At 44.0% G+C, this 15,022-nt stretch overlaps 1 protein-coding gene across 1 annotated transcript; it reads right to left on the bottom strand.

The window, feature by feature from the left end:
- Positions 1 to 11,679: 11,679 nt before the first annotated feature.
- Positions 11,680 to 13,874, bottom strand: LOC119305495 (probable kinase CHARK). Its single transcript, XM_037582001.1, has 2 exons — positions 12,907 to 13,874; positions 11,680 to 12,816 (listed from the first exon to the last, which is right to left on the bottom strand). Exons 1-2 carry the CDS (start codon positions 13,833 to 13,835, stop codon positions 12,075 to 12,077), a joined length of 1,671 nt encoding a protein of 556 aa, XP_037437898.1. The 5' UTR covers positions 13,836 to 13,874; the 3' UTR covers positions 11,680 to 12,074.
- Between the last annotated feature and the right edge of the window lie 1,148 nt (positions 13,875 to 15,022).

Here is a 15,022-nt window from a genome sequence, read left to right as displayed (position 1 = left end):
GAGATATATAGCCAGTATATGTATATCTAGTAGCCCTCAAGGTGTGTGTTAGTGTAAAACCCGATATGCACCTGAAGGAAAACATGAAACCGCTAATCCTAGTAGCCCCTGAGACTCAGGTCGATGCACGAAATCGGCCTGAGGATCAACTCCTAGCTTGGCAGCATACGTAGGAATAGAAACACAGTGTAATATATTAGAGATAATAGTGATCGGTGAACGGGCCCTTGAGAGAGGGTCTTGAGAAGTTGCCGCAATATATTAGCTTGACGCCAGATAGGTCCAGATGGTACCTATTGTTGTCCGAAGACGCGTTTGCCCATAGTTCGGTCAAGCCGAACACTAAGCCCTTTGAATTTCCTGCATTGAATAGGCAATGCAGTAGCCCCCGAGACACTGGTAGGGTGGCAACACCAGATCAGGGGATCGTTGTGCCTCTTTAGTATTAGTAAATGATAAGCTCGAAGCCCAGTAGCCCCCGAGCCTTAATGTGGGCACGGGTGGCCGAATTAAGGATCAATATCTAGAGTAAAATCACAAAGTATGTGTAATGATTCTATGTATCCAAGTACTCTACATCATTAATGCTCGGATCCGCATTGTACAAAACTTTGTTGACCGACCATCGACTTCAACCTCCTCGGCCAGCAGCCAAGGAGTGTTTGTGCTACTTTATAAAGCCTTTGTGAGGGCAAAGATTTACGACAAACAAGGCAATCCGGCCATACAGTTTTATAAACAAAGTTACAGGGAGAGATCTGTTATATTACTTTTTAACGTAAGAAACATCTTCCAAAGAAAATAGTCCCACTATCGGTTCCTTTCTTTGGGTTGTCATGCTAAGCATGATCATGAAACCTTAGCTCCGATCAATGTGGGAGCAAAATATTGAGGATTTAGTTCGGGGAAAGTTCCCGAACTCTATGGTATTAATGAACCAAAATTTTCACTTCCGTTGTTGCCGACCAATGTGATCCTTTAAGATTGCTAGCTTTCGGCTTCACCCAGTCTGCGGTACTAACTCGGATGACCCGGTAGTAACAATCATAGAGGTGCTCCCTTTACCGCCTAGCCGAACAATCAGGAACGTAGGGGTAAGCACAAGAGCCAGGCAACCCAGCTTGGCCAAAATCTTAAGTCAAATTGATGCATATTTATGGCTTTATAATGATGATTTTGAAAGGCGGCCCTTGTATATTAAATACAAATGCCGATGATATGTTTATTGTGACTCCGTTGCGACCGTTTATCAGTTGAAAGTGACCCATCGTCGGCTTCTACACCTTTGTAGATACTACGCAGGGTGTTTCCGCAATAACAAGACAACCCTTAGCCGATGTCTCGGTGCCCGAAGGCGGTTGTGTTAGCGGAAACGAGGAAATCAGATATGTGGGCTTTATAACTTTCACTTAGTCATAGGAACTTTAAATTGGGGAAGCTAGCTACGAGCCCTCGGTTAGTGTTCAGCGACAGCCGAGGTCAAGCCGTAAACACTTCGGCCAATGTTATGAGCGGCCCGTCATTTAACATGGTCATCAGATCGCTGACTAGTTTACGCCTATTGTGACAGTCAGTTTTCGGCTTTCTCCACTGAGGTGCTTAACCATGTGAGCTGGAAGCACAATCGCAGTGGTTCTCCCTTTGCACACCTAGCCGAACAAAGCGGAACGTAGGAGGCAAGCGCAGGAGCCGGGCAGCCCAACTATTGACCGAAGACACAATTTGAAACCGATGCATATATAGCAATATTCGAGAATGTTTTTGCTGAATCTCTAAAGGTGTCCGGCATTGCACTATGAGGCTTATGCTGGAAACACACAAATAGTTTCAAAGTGCCATAAGCTTGGAAAACCAAAAAACGTCAGTGAAAACTTGACGTCCGAACAAGATCAAGTGTTCGGTGCCAATCCGAAAAATGGAAAGAAAAAAAGATTGTGCTTCTGTCATGCTTGAACATGACACACCCGATCTCAAGACTTCACGCGGGTCAGCCTACGGCTTCAAGCTCCTTATCCCAAAGGCGGAGTGCTTCTCCGAGGTCAGTTTAGCGAACTAAACTTGAGAGGCTTTTTACAGAGAAGACATGCTATCCGTCTATTGACCATACACTCGAGTCGAAAGAGGAGCGGTAAAAAAAGACTTTGCAACGATCAAGAAGAAAACACATTTACTATAAAACAACTCATATAAATTTTAAGAGCCTCCAAGTGACTTGGATAAAAGAATTTTATGTATAATGATTGTATGTACCGAAGTACTTATATCATATCTATGTTCACCCGAACTTTAAACACGTCTCAGCCGACCGTCGGCTTCTCCCTCTTCGGTCAAGGGCCAAAAAGTGTTATGTACTCCACCTGTCGAGAATATCGATGGTGTTTCCGATAACCAGGCAATCAGGCCATAAGGCTATAACAGACAAAGCGCGCTCAGGAAACTTATGCTATATTACTGACAAAGTGTAAGAACCATCTTCGAAGAAAATAGTACCCCCACTGATACCTTTCTTCGGTTGCTCATTGTTACTATGATAGTTGTGCAATAGATTTTTTGTACTCATGAGTTCCATTGTGTGCCGACCATGATTGAAAACAATAAGAGCGCTAGCTTTCGGCTTCACCCAGTTCGAGGTCCGAGCTCGGATGACCCGATCGTGACAATCGCAGAGGTGCTCCCTTTACTCCCTAGCTGAACAATAGGGAACATAGGGATAAGCACAGGAGCCAGGCAACCCAGCTTGCGGAACATTGAAGTCAATATGGTGCATATTGTGGCGTAATCCACGAACAAGAAACGAAGCCGTACAAGTATAATCATATCCAAGAGGAAAGGCTTCATAAAGGAAGCCCCCAAATAAATGGGGTATTTAAATTTGTGCGTCACAAACAAAGTTTTGACAAGGAATTTTTGTCACAAACAACTTTTTGCAAAAATGGTATAAAGCTTGGTCGAACCGAACAAAATTTAAAACAGAATGTCTTTGAGCATGAAAGCAACTTAGCTGGTTAATGTGCTCGGTGTTGATGACGCGATTCGGGCTTGTGGCGGGACGAAGATGCCCATTGATCTGTGACAGGTCCGACAAGGTTCGCAGTCCTCGGCATGGCCGAGGTCTCAGCACCCAAGCCCGAGGTGTCCGAGCAAGGAGTTCAGCACTTCGGAGTAATGACCGCGTAACGCAGTCAAAATCGATTACCTGCACACATAAAACAGTGCGGTCCAGAAAATTATATATATATAATCCTTGCATAATTGCTTTATGCAAAAATAATTTATTTAAAGAGATGTGGCCTAGCGCTGAAGCCAATGTCGATGCAGGGCGTCGGCGTGACGCAGCGAAGGTGTGCCCAAGCCTGAATTTGCGGGGCGGTCCGGGCTCTAGATGCGGCGTTCGCCGAACTACAGATGGGAAGCAGACCGAACCATCGCACAACCCTCGTTAATGCGGCCATCATTTGACAGACTTGTGTACAGATGATGGAATAAACCAGAGTAATAATCTTTCGGAAAAAATAAACCCAAGCAAAAAAATTACTAGGATTAATAGCACCTGGTTTATCTGTCGTGGCAAGCTGAAAAAAGGTTGCTCCCGAAATTGGGACTTGATTCGCACACCCATTGCCTGGTGAGCGATGGAGTGGCGGCATGGCGATGCTGGCAAAGATTGGCTTGCCGCGGCAAAGCCCCCGGTCCAGCTAACATGACGAAGTTGGTCGGTTGACGATGCTGAAGTCTCCGGAGTAGGTCGATGAAGGGATGACGATGCCCCCGATCCAGACGAGGAGACGGAGCAGGTCGGTGAGGAGATGTTGCAGCTGCCATGTCAGCCGAGGTGTTGAAGTAGTTCGGTGTGATGGACATCGGCTCGAAGAAGCAACGGTTCGGCCATGCCGATGTAGGTCATGACTTGTGACGTGGTCAATGCTTGCTTGATGAAGTAACCGTTCAGCGATGCCGGTGTACCCGGTCCGTGTGACCCGTGGGGCGGCGATGTTGGTGACAATTTATCCTTTGCGATGCCGAACTCTTGTTCGGCTTGCCGAGATGACGATCTGAAGAAGTTGAGCTCGGCTCAATAAAGTGACGATGTGTCTAGTGCAGGTCGGCAGCCGTAGAGCAACGTTGTCGCCCTGGTTTGACACCGGCGTGATGGTAAAGATCATACTGGAAAAGACTTTCAAATTAGCGGGGTGTGTTTGGGAACAAAACACAATACCCCATACAAAACTTCCTTCAAAAAGGATGTTCGAAATCAAGGTTCATAAAAAAGATGAACCCAGGTCGGATTCATTCTCGCGCAGAAAACAGATCTGAAAAGTGATGCACTAATCGGAAGATTCCCGGAGTTTGGACGGTCGGATCGAGCTGAAATTCTGAGGGGTGGTATATATGGGAATTCCATAGCAGATGAACAGTTGGATCTTCCAAAGGACCTCCGAGCTGGGCTTTGGAGACCACGCCCTAAACTCGTCCAGATTCCCGTCCAGATTTGACAGGGCTCCGGTATATCGTAGATTGCCAGAGATTCCTCCATCGGAACTCAACGAAATTTTCCTGGGTTGTTGTAGACTCAATTCCGCACAATTCTAGCGAAGCAATCATTAAAACGACACTCGAGGAGGCGGTGACGACAGATACGAGTTTGCTGTCCAGAAAAACATCATGGTCGCCCGAGGGCAATGTTGACGTTGAGCCCCCAAGCTCCATGGATGATTCCTCCATGATCTTGATAGAGATCGGAGTTGATGCTGATGAAGGCCCTCATCCGAACATGACTATCGGAATCAGGGCATAGTCCTCGGTCAAGCCGAGGTGACCAGTCGAGCCGGTGACGAAAATGCCGACATCGTAGTTAATCTGCAGACGAGCCATCGATCCTTTTGTCGACCACACAATGGAACTCTCAATGAAAGCACCATTGTCGGTGTCAAAACCGGCAGATCTCGAGTAGAGGGTCCCAAGCTGTGTGTCATGGATCGATGGGTAATAGGAGACAGGGGACATGATGTTTACTCAGGTTCGGGCCCTCTCTATCGAGGTAATACCCTACTTCCTGCTTGATTGATCTTGATGAATATAGGGTTACAAGAGTTGATCTACCTCGAGATCATATCTTGTGGTCTAAACCCTAGAGGTCTATCCTGTATGATTGTCATAATAATCTATCGACTAGTCTGGCCTTGGCTTATATAATATACTAGAGGCCTAGGATAACAAGAGTCCTAGCTGAATACGCCGGTGGGGAGGAGTCCTTGTCTTGATCACCAAGTCTTGTGGAATCTTCCTTGTATACGGCAATTGCCTGAACTGGCCCATGAGTATACGGCCATGGGGGACCTCGGCCCAATCTAACTGATCAGGAGACGATGTGGTGAGTACCCTCTAGTCCAGGACACCGACAGTCACCAAATCACATAACTCATATAATACTATATCATCAACGGACGTTAAGCGTGCGAACCCTACGGGTTCGAGAACTATGTAGACATCACTGAGACACCTCTCCGGTCAATAACCAATAGCGGAACTTGGATGCCCATATTGGCTCCTACATATTCTACGAAGATCTTTATCGTTCAAACCGTTATGACAATATATGTAATTCCCTCTGTCCATCGGTATGTTACTTGCCAGAGATTCGATCATCGGTATCTTCATACCTAGTTCAATTTCGTTACCGGAAAGTCTCTTTACTCATTCTTTAATACAACACCTTGTGACTAACTCCTTAGTCATTTGCTTGCAAGCTTATGATGTGTATTACCGAGAGGGCCTAGAGATACCTCTCCGATACTCGGAGTAACAAATCCTAATCTCGATCTATGCCAACTCAACAAACACCTTCATAGATACTTGTACAACATCTTTATGATCACCCAGTTATGTTGTGATGTTTGATAGCACATAAGGTATTCCTCGGGCATTCGGGAGTTGCATAATCTCATAGTCAAAGGAATATGTATTTGACACGAAGATAGCAATAGCAATAAAACTGAACGATCATTATGCTAAGCTAATGGGTGGGTCTTTTCCATCACATCATTGTCCTAATGATGTGATCCCGTTATCAAATGACAACTCATGTCCATGGTTAGGAAACATTAACCATCTTTGATCAACGAGTTAGTCTAGTAGAGTCTTACTAGGGACATAATATTTGTTTATGTATTCACACATGTATTTAGGTTTCCGATCAATACAATTATAGCATTAATAATAAACCTTTATCATGAATAAGGAAATATAAAATAACAACTTTATTATTGCCTCTAGGGCATATTTCCTTCAGTCTCCCACTTGCACTAGAGTCAATAATCTAGTTCAAATCGCTATGTGAATAACACCCATAGTTCACATCGCCATGTGACCAACACCCGAAGGGTTTACTAGAGTCAATAATCTAGTCCACATTGCCATGTGATTAACACCCAAAGAATTATATGGTGTGACCATGTTTTGCTTTTGAGAGAGGTTTAGTCAACGGTTCTGCCACATTTAGATCCGTATTTATTTTGCAAATTTCTATGTCTACAATGCCCTGCATGGAGCTACTCTAGCTAATTGCTCCCACTTTCAACACGTATCTAGATTGAGATGTAGAGTCATCTGGATCGGTGTCAAAGCTTGCATTGAAGTAACCCTTTACGACAAACTCTTTATCACCTCCAAACTGAGAAACATTTCCTTAGTCCTCTTTAAGGTACCTAAGGATAATTTTGACCGTTGTCCAGTGATCTACTCCTAGATCACTATTGTACCTCCTCGCCAAACTCATGGCAAGGCACACAATATGTCTGGTACACAACATGGCATACTATATAGAACCTATGACTGAGACATAGGGAATGATTTTCATTCTATCTTCTGCCGTGGTCGGGTTTTGGGTCTTACTCAACTTCACACCTTGCAACATAGGCAAGAACCCTTTCTATGATTGATCCATTTTGAACTTCTTCGAAATCTTGTCAAGGTATGTGCTTTGTGAAAGTCCTATTAAGCGTCTCGATCTATCCCTATAGATCTTGATGCCCAATATATAAGTAGCTTCACCGAGGTCTTTCACTGAAAAATTCTTATTCAAGTATCCTTTTATGCTATCCAGAAATTCTATATCATTTCCAATCGATAATATGTCATCCACATATAATATCAGAAATGCTACAGAGCTCCCACTCACTTTCTTGTAAATACATGCTTCATCATAAAGTCTGTATAAAACCATATGATTTGATCACCTCATCAAAATGTATATTCCAACTCCGAGATGCTTGCACCAGTTCATAGATGGATCGCTAGATCTTGCACACTTTGTTAGCACCTTTAGGATCGGATTTTTTTTGTTTGCATCATATACAACTCTTGTTTAAGAAATCCATTAAGGAATCCAGTTTTGACGTCCATTTGCCAAATTTCATAATTATAAAATGCGGCAATTGCTAGCATGATTCAGACCGACTTAAGCATCGCTACGGGTGAGAATATCTCATCATAGTCAACCCATTGAACTTGTCAAAAACCTTTCGTGACAAGTCGAGCTTTGTAGATGGTGACATTATCATCAGCGTTCGTCTTCTTCTTGAAGATCCGTTTATTCTCAGTGGCTTGCCAATTATCAGGCAAGTCTACCAAAGTCCACACTTTGTTCTCATGCATGGATCCTATCTCAGATTTCATGGCTTCAAGCCATTTATCGGAATCTGGGCTCATTATAGCTTCTTCATAGTTCGTAGTTTCGTCATGGTCTAGTAACATGACTTCTAGGACATGATTACCGTACCACTCTGGTGCGGAACGTGTTCTGTTCGACCTACAAGTTCCAGTAGTAACTTGATCTGAAGTTTCATGATCATCATCATTAGCTTCCTCTCTAGTTGGCGTAGGCATCATGGGAATGGTTTTCTCGGATGTGCTACTTTCCAATTCGAGAGAAGGTACAATTATCTCATCAAGTTATACTTTCCTCCCACTCACTTCTTTCGAGAGAAACTCCTTCTCTAGAAAGGTTCCATTCTTGGCAACAAAGATCTTGCCTTCGGATTTGTGGTAGAAGGTGTGCCCAATTGTTTCCTTAGGGTATCCTATGAAGACGCACTTCTCCGATTTGGGTTCGAGCTTATCAGGCTAAATCCTTTTGACATAAGTGTCGCAACCCCAAATTTTTAGAAATGACAACTTAGGTTTCTTGCCAAACCACAGTTTATACGGTGCCGTCTCAACGGATTAGACAATGCCCTATTTAACGTGAATGCAGCTGTCTCTAATGCATAACCCCAAAATGATAGTGGTAAATCAGTAAGAGACATCATAGAATGCACCATATCTAATAAAGTACGGTTACGACGTTCAAACACACCGTTACGCTGTGGTGTTCTAGGTGGCGTGAGTTGTGAAACAATAACACATTGTTTTAAATGAAAGCCAAACTCATAACTCAAATATTTGACTCCACGATCAGATTGTAGAAAATTTATTTTCTTGTTATGATGATTCTCCACTTCACTATGAAATTCTTTGAACTTTTTCAAATGTTTCAGACTTGTGTTTCATCAAGTAGATATACCCATACCTACTCAAATCATCTGTGAAGGTCAGAAAATAACGATACCCGTCGCGTGCTTCAACACTCAACGGACCGCATACATCGGTATGTATTATTTCCAATAAGTCATTAGCTCGCTCCTTTGTTCCGGAGAACGTAGTTTTAGTCATCTTGCCCATGAGGCATGGTTCGCAAGTATCGAATGATTCCAAAAGTTCATCTGCATGGAGTTTCTTTATCTGCTTTACACGAATATGACCTAAATGGCAGTGCCACAAGTATGTTGCACTATCATTATTAACTTTGCATCTTTTGGCATCGATATTATAAATATGTGTATCACTACGATCGAGATTATTCAATAAACCATTTACATTGGGTGTATGACCATAGAAGGTTTTATTCATGTAAACAGAACAACAATTATTTTCTGACTTAAATGAATAATCGTATTGCAATAAACATGATCAAATCATATTCATGCTCAACGCAAACACCAAATAATATTTATTTAGGTCCAACACTAATCCCAAAGGTAGAGGGAGTGTGCGACGGTGACCGTATCAACCTTGGAATCATTTCCAACACACATATTGTCACCTCGCCCTTAACTAGTCTCTGTTTATTCTACAACTCCTATTTCGAGTTATTAATCTTAGCAACTGAACTAGTATCAAATACCCAGAGGCTACTACAAATACTAGTAAGGTACACATAAATAACATGTATATCAAATATACCTTTGTTTACTTTGCCCTCCTTCTTATCCGCCAAGTATTTGGGGCAGTTTCGCTTCTAGTGACTATTCACTTTATGGTAGAGGCACTTAGTTTCAGGCTTAGGTCCAGCTTTGGGCTTCTTCGTGGGAGTGGCAACTTGCTTGCCATTCTTCTTGAAGTTCCCTTTCTTACCCTTGCCCTTTTTCTTGAAACTAGTGGTCTTGTTAACCATCAACACTTGATGCTCTTTCTTGATTTCTACCTTCACCGACTTCAGCATCGCGAAGAGCTCGGGAATCGTTTTCGTCATCCCTTGCATATTATAGTTCATCTTGAAGTTCTACTAGCTTGGTGATAGTGACTAGATAACTCTGTCAATCACTATCTTATCTGGAAGATTAACTCCCACTTGGTTCAAGCGATTGTAGTACCCAGACATTCTGAGCCCATGCTCACTGGCTGAGCTATTCTCCTTCATCTTGTAGGCAAAGTACTTGTCAGAGGTCTCATACCTACCGACACGGGCATGAGTCTAAAATACCAATTTCAGCTCTTGGAACATCTCATATGCTCTCGGGCGTTCAAAACGTTTTTAAAGTCCCGGTTTCTAAGCCGTAAAGCATGGGGCACTAAACTATTAAGTAGTCATCATATCAAGCTAGCCAAACGTCCATAACGTCTGTATCTATTCCTGCAATAGGTCTGTCACCTAGTGGTGCATCAAGGACATATTTCTTCTATGCAGCAATGAGGATAATCCTCAGATACGGACCTAGTCCGATCATTGCTACTATCATCCTTCAACTTCGTTTTCCTTAGGAACATATAAAAAGTAGGGAGCTAAATCACGAGCTATTGATCTACAACATAGATATGCAAAAACTATAAGACTAAGTTCATGATAAATTAAGTTTAGTTAATCAAATTACTAATGAACTCCCACTTAAATTAACAGCCCTCAAGTTATTTAAGTGATACGTAATCCAAATCAACTAACCCATGTCCAATCATCACGTGAGATGGGGTAGTTATCAATGTTGAACATCTCGTTGATCATATCTACTACATGATTCATGTTGGACTTTTTGTTCTCCAGTGTTCCGATGCCATGTATGTACATGCTAGGCTCGTCAAGTTTAACCCAAGTATTCTGCGTGTGTAAAACTGTCTTTATCGGTCGAACTATTATGACAACATACGTAATTCCCTTTGTCCATTGGTATGTTACTTGCCCGAGATTCGATCGTCGGTATCTTCATACCTAGTTCAATCCCGTTACCTGAAAGTCTCTTTACTCGTTTCGTAATACATCACCTTGTGACTAACTCCTTAGTCATTTTCTTGCAAGCTTATGATGTGTATTACCGATAGGGCCCAGAGATACCTCTCCGATACTCGGAGTGACAAATCCTAATCTCGGTCTATGCCAACTCAAAAACACCTTCGGAGATACCTATAGAGCATCTTTATGGTCACCCAGTTACATTGTGACTTTTGATAGCACATAAGGTATTCCTCGGGCATCCGTGAGTTGCATAATCTCATAGTTGAAGGAATATGTATTTGACATGAAGAAAGCAATAGCAATAAAACTGAACGATCGTTATGCTAAGCTAATGGATGGTTTTTTTCCATCATATCATTCTCCTAATGATGTGATCCTGTTATCAAATGAAACTCATGTCCATGATTAGGAAACCTTAACCATCTTTATCAACGAGCTAGTTTAGCAGAGGCTTACTAGGGACACGATATTTGTTTATGTATTCACTCATGTATTTAAGTTTCCGATCAATACAGTTATAGCATGAATAATAAACCCTTATCATGAATAAGGAAATATAAAATAACAACTTTATTATTGCCCCTAGGGCATATTTCCTTCAATATAACCCCGGCGGATCAGTACGGTCATTAGTTAGGATTCGGGCCGGCATATAGCCTCCTATCGCGCACCCCAGCCTCCATGAGCGCTTTGGGTCGGCCCATGGGCTTGGCGAGCGCCGCTTTTTTTCCTTTCATCTTTCCTATTTTTGCTTCATTAAAAAATGTTCATTGTTCCTAAGATAGGTCACCATTCATGTTGAATGGTTTTCATTAAAAATGTTTATTGTTCCTAAGATAGGTCACCATTCATGTTGAATGGTCTTCATTAAAAACTGTTCGGGGTTTGAAACAAAAATTGAATTTCAAATTTCATGAATTTGAAAAATCTTCTCAAATTTTAAAAAAACTATGAGTCCTAAAAATGTAGTCGTCGCTAGGTGGCGTTAGGTGGTGCCTTCGGCTCGCTTCAGTGCTTGTAGTCGTCGCTAGGTGGTCTATGAATCTGGATGTAATATTTGTTATTTCTGGTGTTCGTTGTACTACCATGATTGAAAAAAATAGATCGGGTGTTTCCGGCAAAAAAGAAGCCACCTGGATATTTTTAACCATATATTGTCTTTTTTTTTGCGGAACCATATTGTCCACATGGAGTACAAAGCAATGCATTTAATGGGTGCGGCAACTCGCGCGCATCTCCAGTCTAGTTGCCTATAATACAATTCACCCTACGGCAACCGAGAGAAAAAACGGAAATTATACATAATCGACAGAAAAAAGGGAAATTATACATAATAATCTCATGACACATCGCAGAAGAAACAAATATCCTATCCCTTTCGTTCACAACTGCATCTTCAAGTCGAAATTGAAGCCCCGCTGCCACTTTGTTAACCTTGGTTTGGTCTTAAAGGCAGATTTGTCTGCTGCAGCACAAATGAGGAGCAGGATCATTTTCAGAAACCATGCATACTGCTGCAATGTTTAAGCTGTTAGAGCGACTGGCATGGGTGCCAGCACCTGTCGAGTACCGGAAGATGAGACGAGTGCTCAAGCGTATGATAAACAGTAGCGGCAGATAAGCATGCCGAACTGGAGCTTCCGGTGGGCAGGTCGCCATATGCCTGTTCCTCCAGGGAACGCATTTGCTCGGAGTCGGGCCAATGCATGGCCGGAAGTGGAACCGGAACCACCGGCGACTCAAAATCATCTTTACAACGACGCAGGGCAACCATGGCTTGCTCAATGGACGGCCGCTGGCTCTTGTGGCGATGCGCGCACCAGAGACCCGTCACGAGCACGCGCTCCATCTGGTGTCCGTCAAAATCGCCACTGAGCCTTCCATCTGCGGCGTCAAGGATCGAGTTGCGGTCGTACATGTCCCAGACGCGTCTCAGCAGCAGCACGGAGGGCTGCCCCGAAGCCACTGGCCGCATGCCAGAGGCGATCTCAAGAAGCACAATGCCAAAGCTGTAGACATCTGATTCTGTGCCGCGTTTCTGGCTGCTCACAAACTCAGGGTCCATGTACCCGACGGTCCCCGCGATTACCTGCGTAGTTTGTGGTTCTGCTCCATGGTCAACAAGCCGTGCTAGCCCAAAGTCGCCCAGCTTGGCGCTGTCCGACGAGTCAAGCATGATGTTGCTTGGTTTGATGTCGCCGTGCACGACACATTGGTTGCACTCCGTGTGGAGATATTGTATGGCTGAGCCTAGGCCAAGTGCGATCTTGTACCTGTGAGGAGGACGTATAAAAAATCTCTGTTAAAGCGATGAAGCAGATAAACATTGTTTCATAACTGCAAAATGTGAGGCTTGGCAGTACCTTTCTTGCCAGGTTAACAGTTTCTCAGGGTCATGGAGACGCTTGTCCAGGCTGCCTCCAGGCACAAGCTCATACACAAGCAAGAGCCCTTTCCGGCAATCACACCAGCCCAGGAGCTGGACAACGTTCCGATGCCTGAGCTGGCTCATGATCTTCACCTCGTGCTCAAACTCCATACTCCCTTGGTCTAGCGATTCCATGGAGAACATCTTGACTGCCACATGACGGCCCTGTTCATCCAGGTAGCCGCAATAGACCGACCCGAACCCCCCTCGCACGATCCTCTTGCTCTGGGCGAAATTGCTCGTTGCGGCTGCCAGATCGCAGTAGTTGTATCGGCCAGGGCCTGCTGCTTGCTGGAGTAGCTCAGGCCTCAGGACGGACTCGTCCTCCTCTGACTCCGAGTCGATGGATGCTGGCGTTGCCAAGTTGCGACACATACACCACGGCAAAAGCCCTGCAAGGACACAGAGCAAGACCGACACCACAGAACCTACAGCTACAGCGGTAACTCTCGAGCCTCTAGGCTCACTCTGTAATCTCGTCGGATGGCGATAAACACCCAGTAATTTCCTTACTTTGATGGTGTCACCTTTCTTCCTGTGTCGACGGTGCACTCTTCGTTGCACTCGCCGGCGGATAGGTGGAAGCCGCTCAGCTGTGCTACCGTTTGAGGCAACGGGGGGAACAAAAGGAGAAGGGATGTGATTCCTCGGACTCACTCTGTCCGTTCGGCTTGTGCAATTACCTCTGCAAGGGGCAGAACCGGTTACCGGATCATCTCTAGGAGCCTTACTAGTAAGAACTGTGTAACGATGTGTGACCGGATTCGAATCATCAACTTCCGCCCAGCCTTTGGATTCGCTCGGGGGCAACAAGAGAGGTGCCTCGTGCTCTAAGAAGTCTATGGAGGGTACGCCATTGGCCATTGCCACTGTGGTGTTGGTAACGGGGCGGCCATGAACAGAAGTAACATGCATGTTAGAAGCAGTGTAGTTGGTGGGTACTGCGGAAGCGAGGGGAGCGATGCATTGGTAGGACATGCTGATCATGAAGATCACGATATACATACTTGAATTTTGATCAGGCGATCATAGGTGGAGCTCTGCGATGAAGTTTGATGTAAACCAACTACGAGGGAGCTGAAGTTGGAAAACAAGGTACAATCAATAAGTAAATGAAAGAACCAAGATACCTACAAATAAGTAGTAGGGCAAGAAATTCAGCCAGCTTGGCTAGGCTTTGCTTTGGTCAGTCAAGACAAGGGGATCGGAGACTAAAGCGTGTGACTGAGATATCTGAGATTTTCTGAGCAAAGACAAGAAAACAATGAAACCCTGTTAGTGCAGTGCCAAGTCAAGCACATAGATAGTAGTACCAGTAGCAGAACGTGTACGTTCAGCTAACAAACTGCCCTTCACTTTCTCGGCAGTACGATACTGTAAGTACCATGAACAACCGGTCATGACCATGTCTAACAATTTATCTTTTCAGGCACCAGCAGGTTAGTCTGAGGTTGATACCATTCTCCATTCTATGGATGGCAATGAGTCAAATGCGCGTTCCCTCGAGTTGAAAATAAAGGCAGCAAAAATATCCAAATGCTCTGAATCCAATCTGCACCTCTCTTGCGGAGTGAAACATATTGGACAGTACTTTTCTATTTGTTTGTATATGCCATCAGGATTTCAAGGATTTAGAACCGATTTGCTCACAAACGAAAAGTAGATAAATAAAATTCTAAGCAAATAGCTGCAAAAAAGATGCAGGATCTGTTATCTCGTATCTTACTCTTGCTAAGTCGTTATTGGTTCTGAAATTAGAAAATTTACAGAAATCTCAAACAGTAAGGCTGATCGACTTGGTCAATATAAAGAAACTCTAGATGTATAAATTATGATTAGAACGTACCAGCCAGTTCAACCTCACCACAGTTTTGTTAACTCGGTGTTCGTGGTCACGTCTCCACACTTCCGTTTCTGATGTCTAGCTCGCTTGCTTTTTAAGTTAGTGTGAAGATGGATCGAAAAACCAATAGGAGGGGGATCCGCGACTGAGCTAGCTGCGCACCGCCCCGCCCTGCGCCGTCGGCCACTCCGGCCACCCCATCCCCCCC

The sequence above is a fragment of the Triticum dicoccoides genome, chromosome 5B (assembly GCF_002162155.2).
Source record: "Triticum dicoccoides isolate Atlit2015 ecotype Zavitan chromosome 5B, WEW_v2.0, whole genome shotgun sequence".
NCBI classification, from domain to species: domain Eukaryota; kingdom Viridiplantae; phylum Streptophyta; class Magnoliopsida; order Poales; family Poaceae; genus Triticum; species Triticum dicoccoides.
Note: the sequence above shows the minus strand (reverse complement) of the source record. Positions and strands in the feature narration are given on the sequence as shown.

What these genes read in the sequence shown, in the direction of transcription:
- LOC119305495 (XM_037582001.1), bottom strand. Translation starts at nt 13,835, where the DNA reads ATGGCCAATGGCGTACCCTCCATAGACTTCTTAGAGCACGAGGCACCT. An exon ending in CTGTTAACCTGGCAAGAAAG is followed by an intron (nt 12,817 to 12,906) that starts GTACTGCCAAGC and finishes TCCTCCTCACAG; the next exon opens with GTACAAGATCGCACTTGGCC.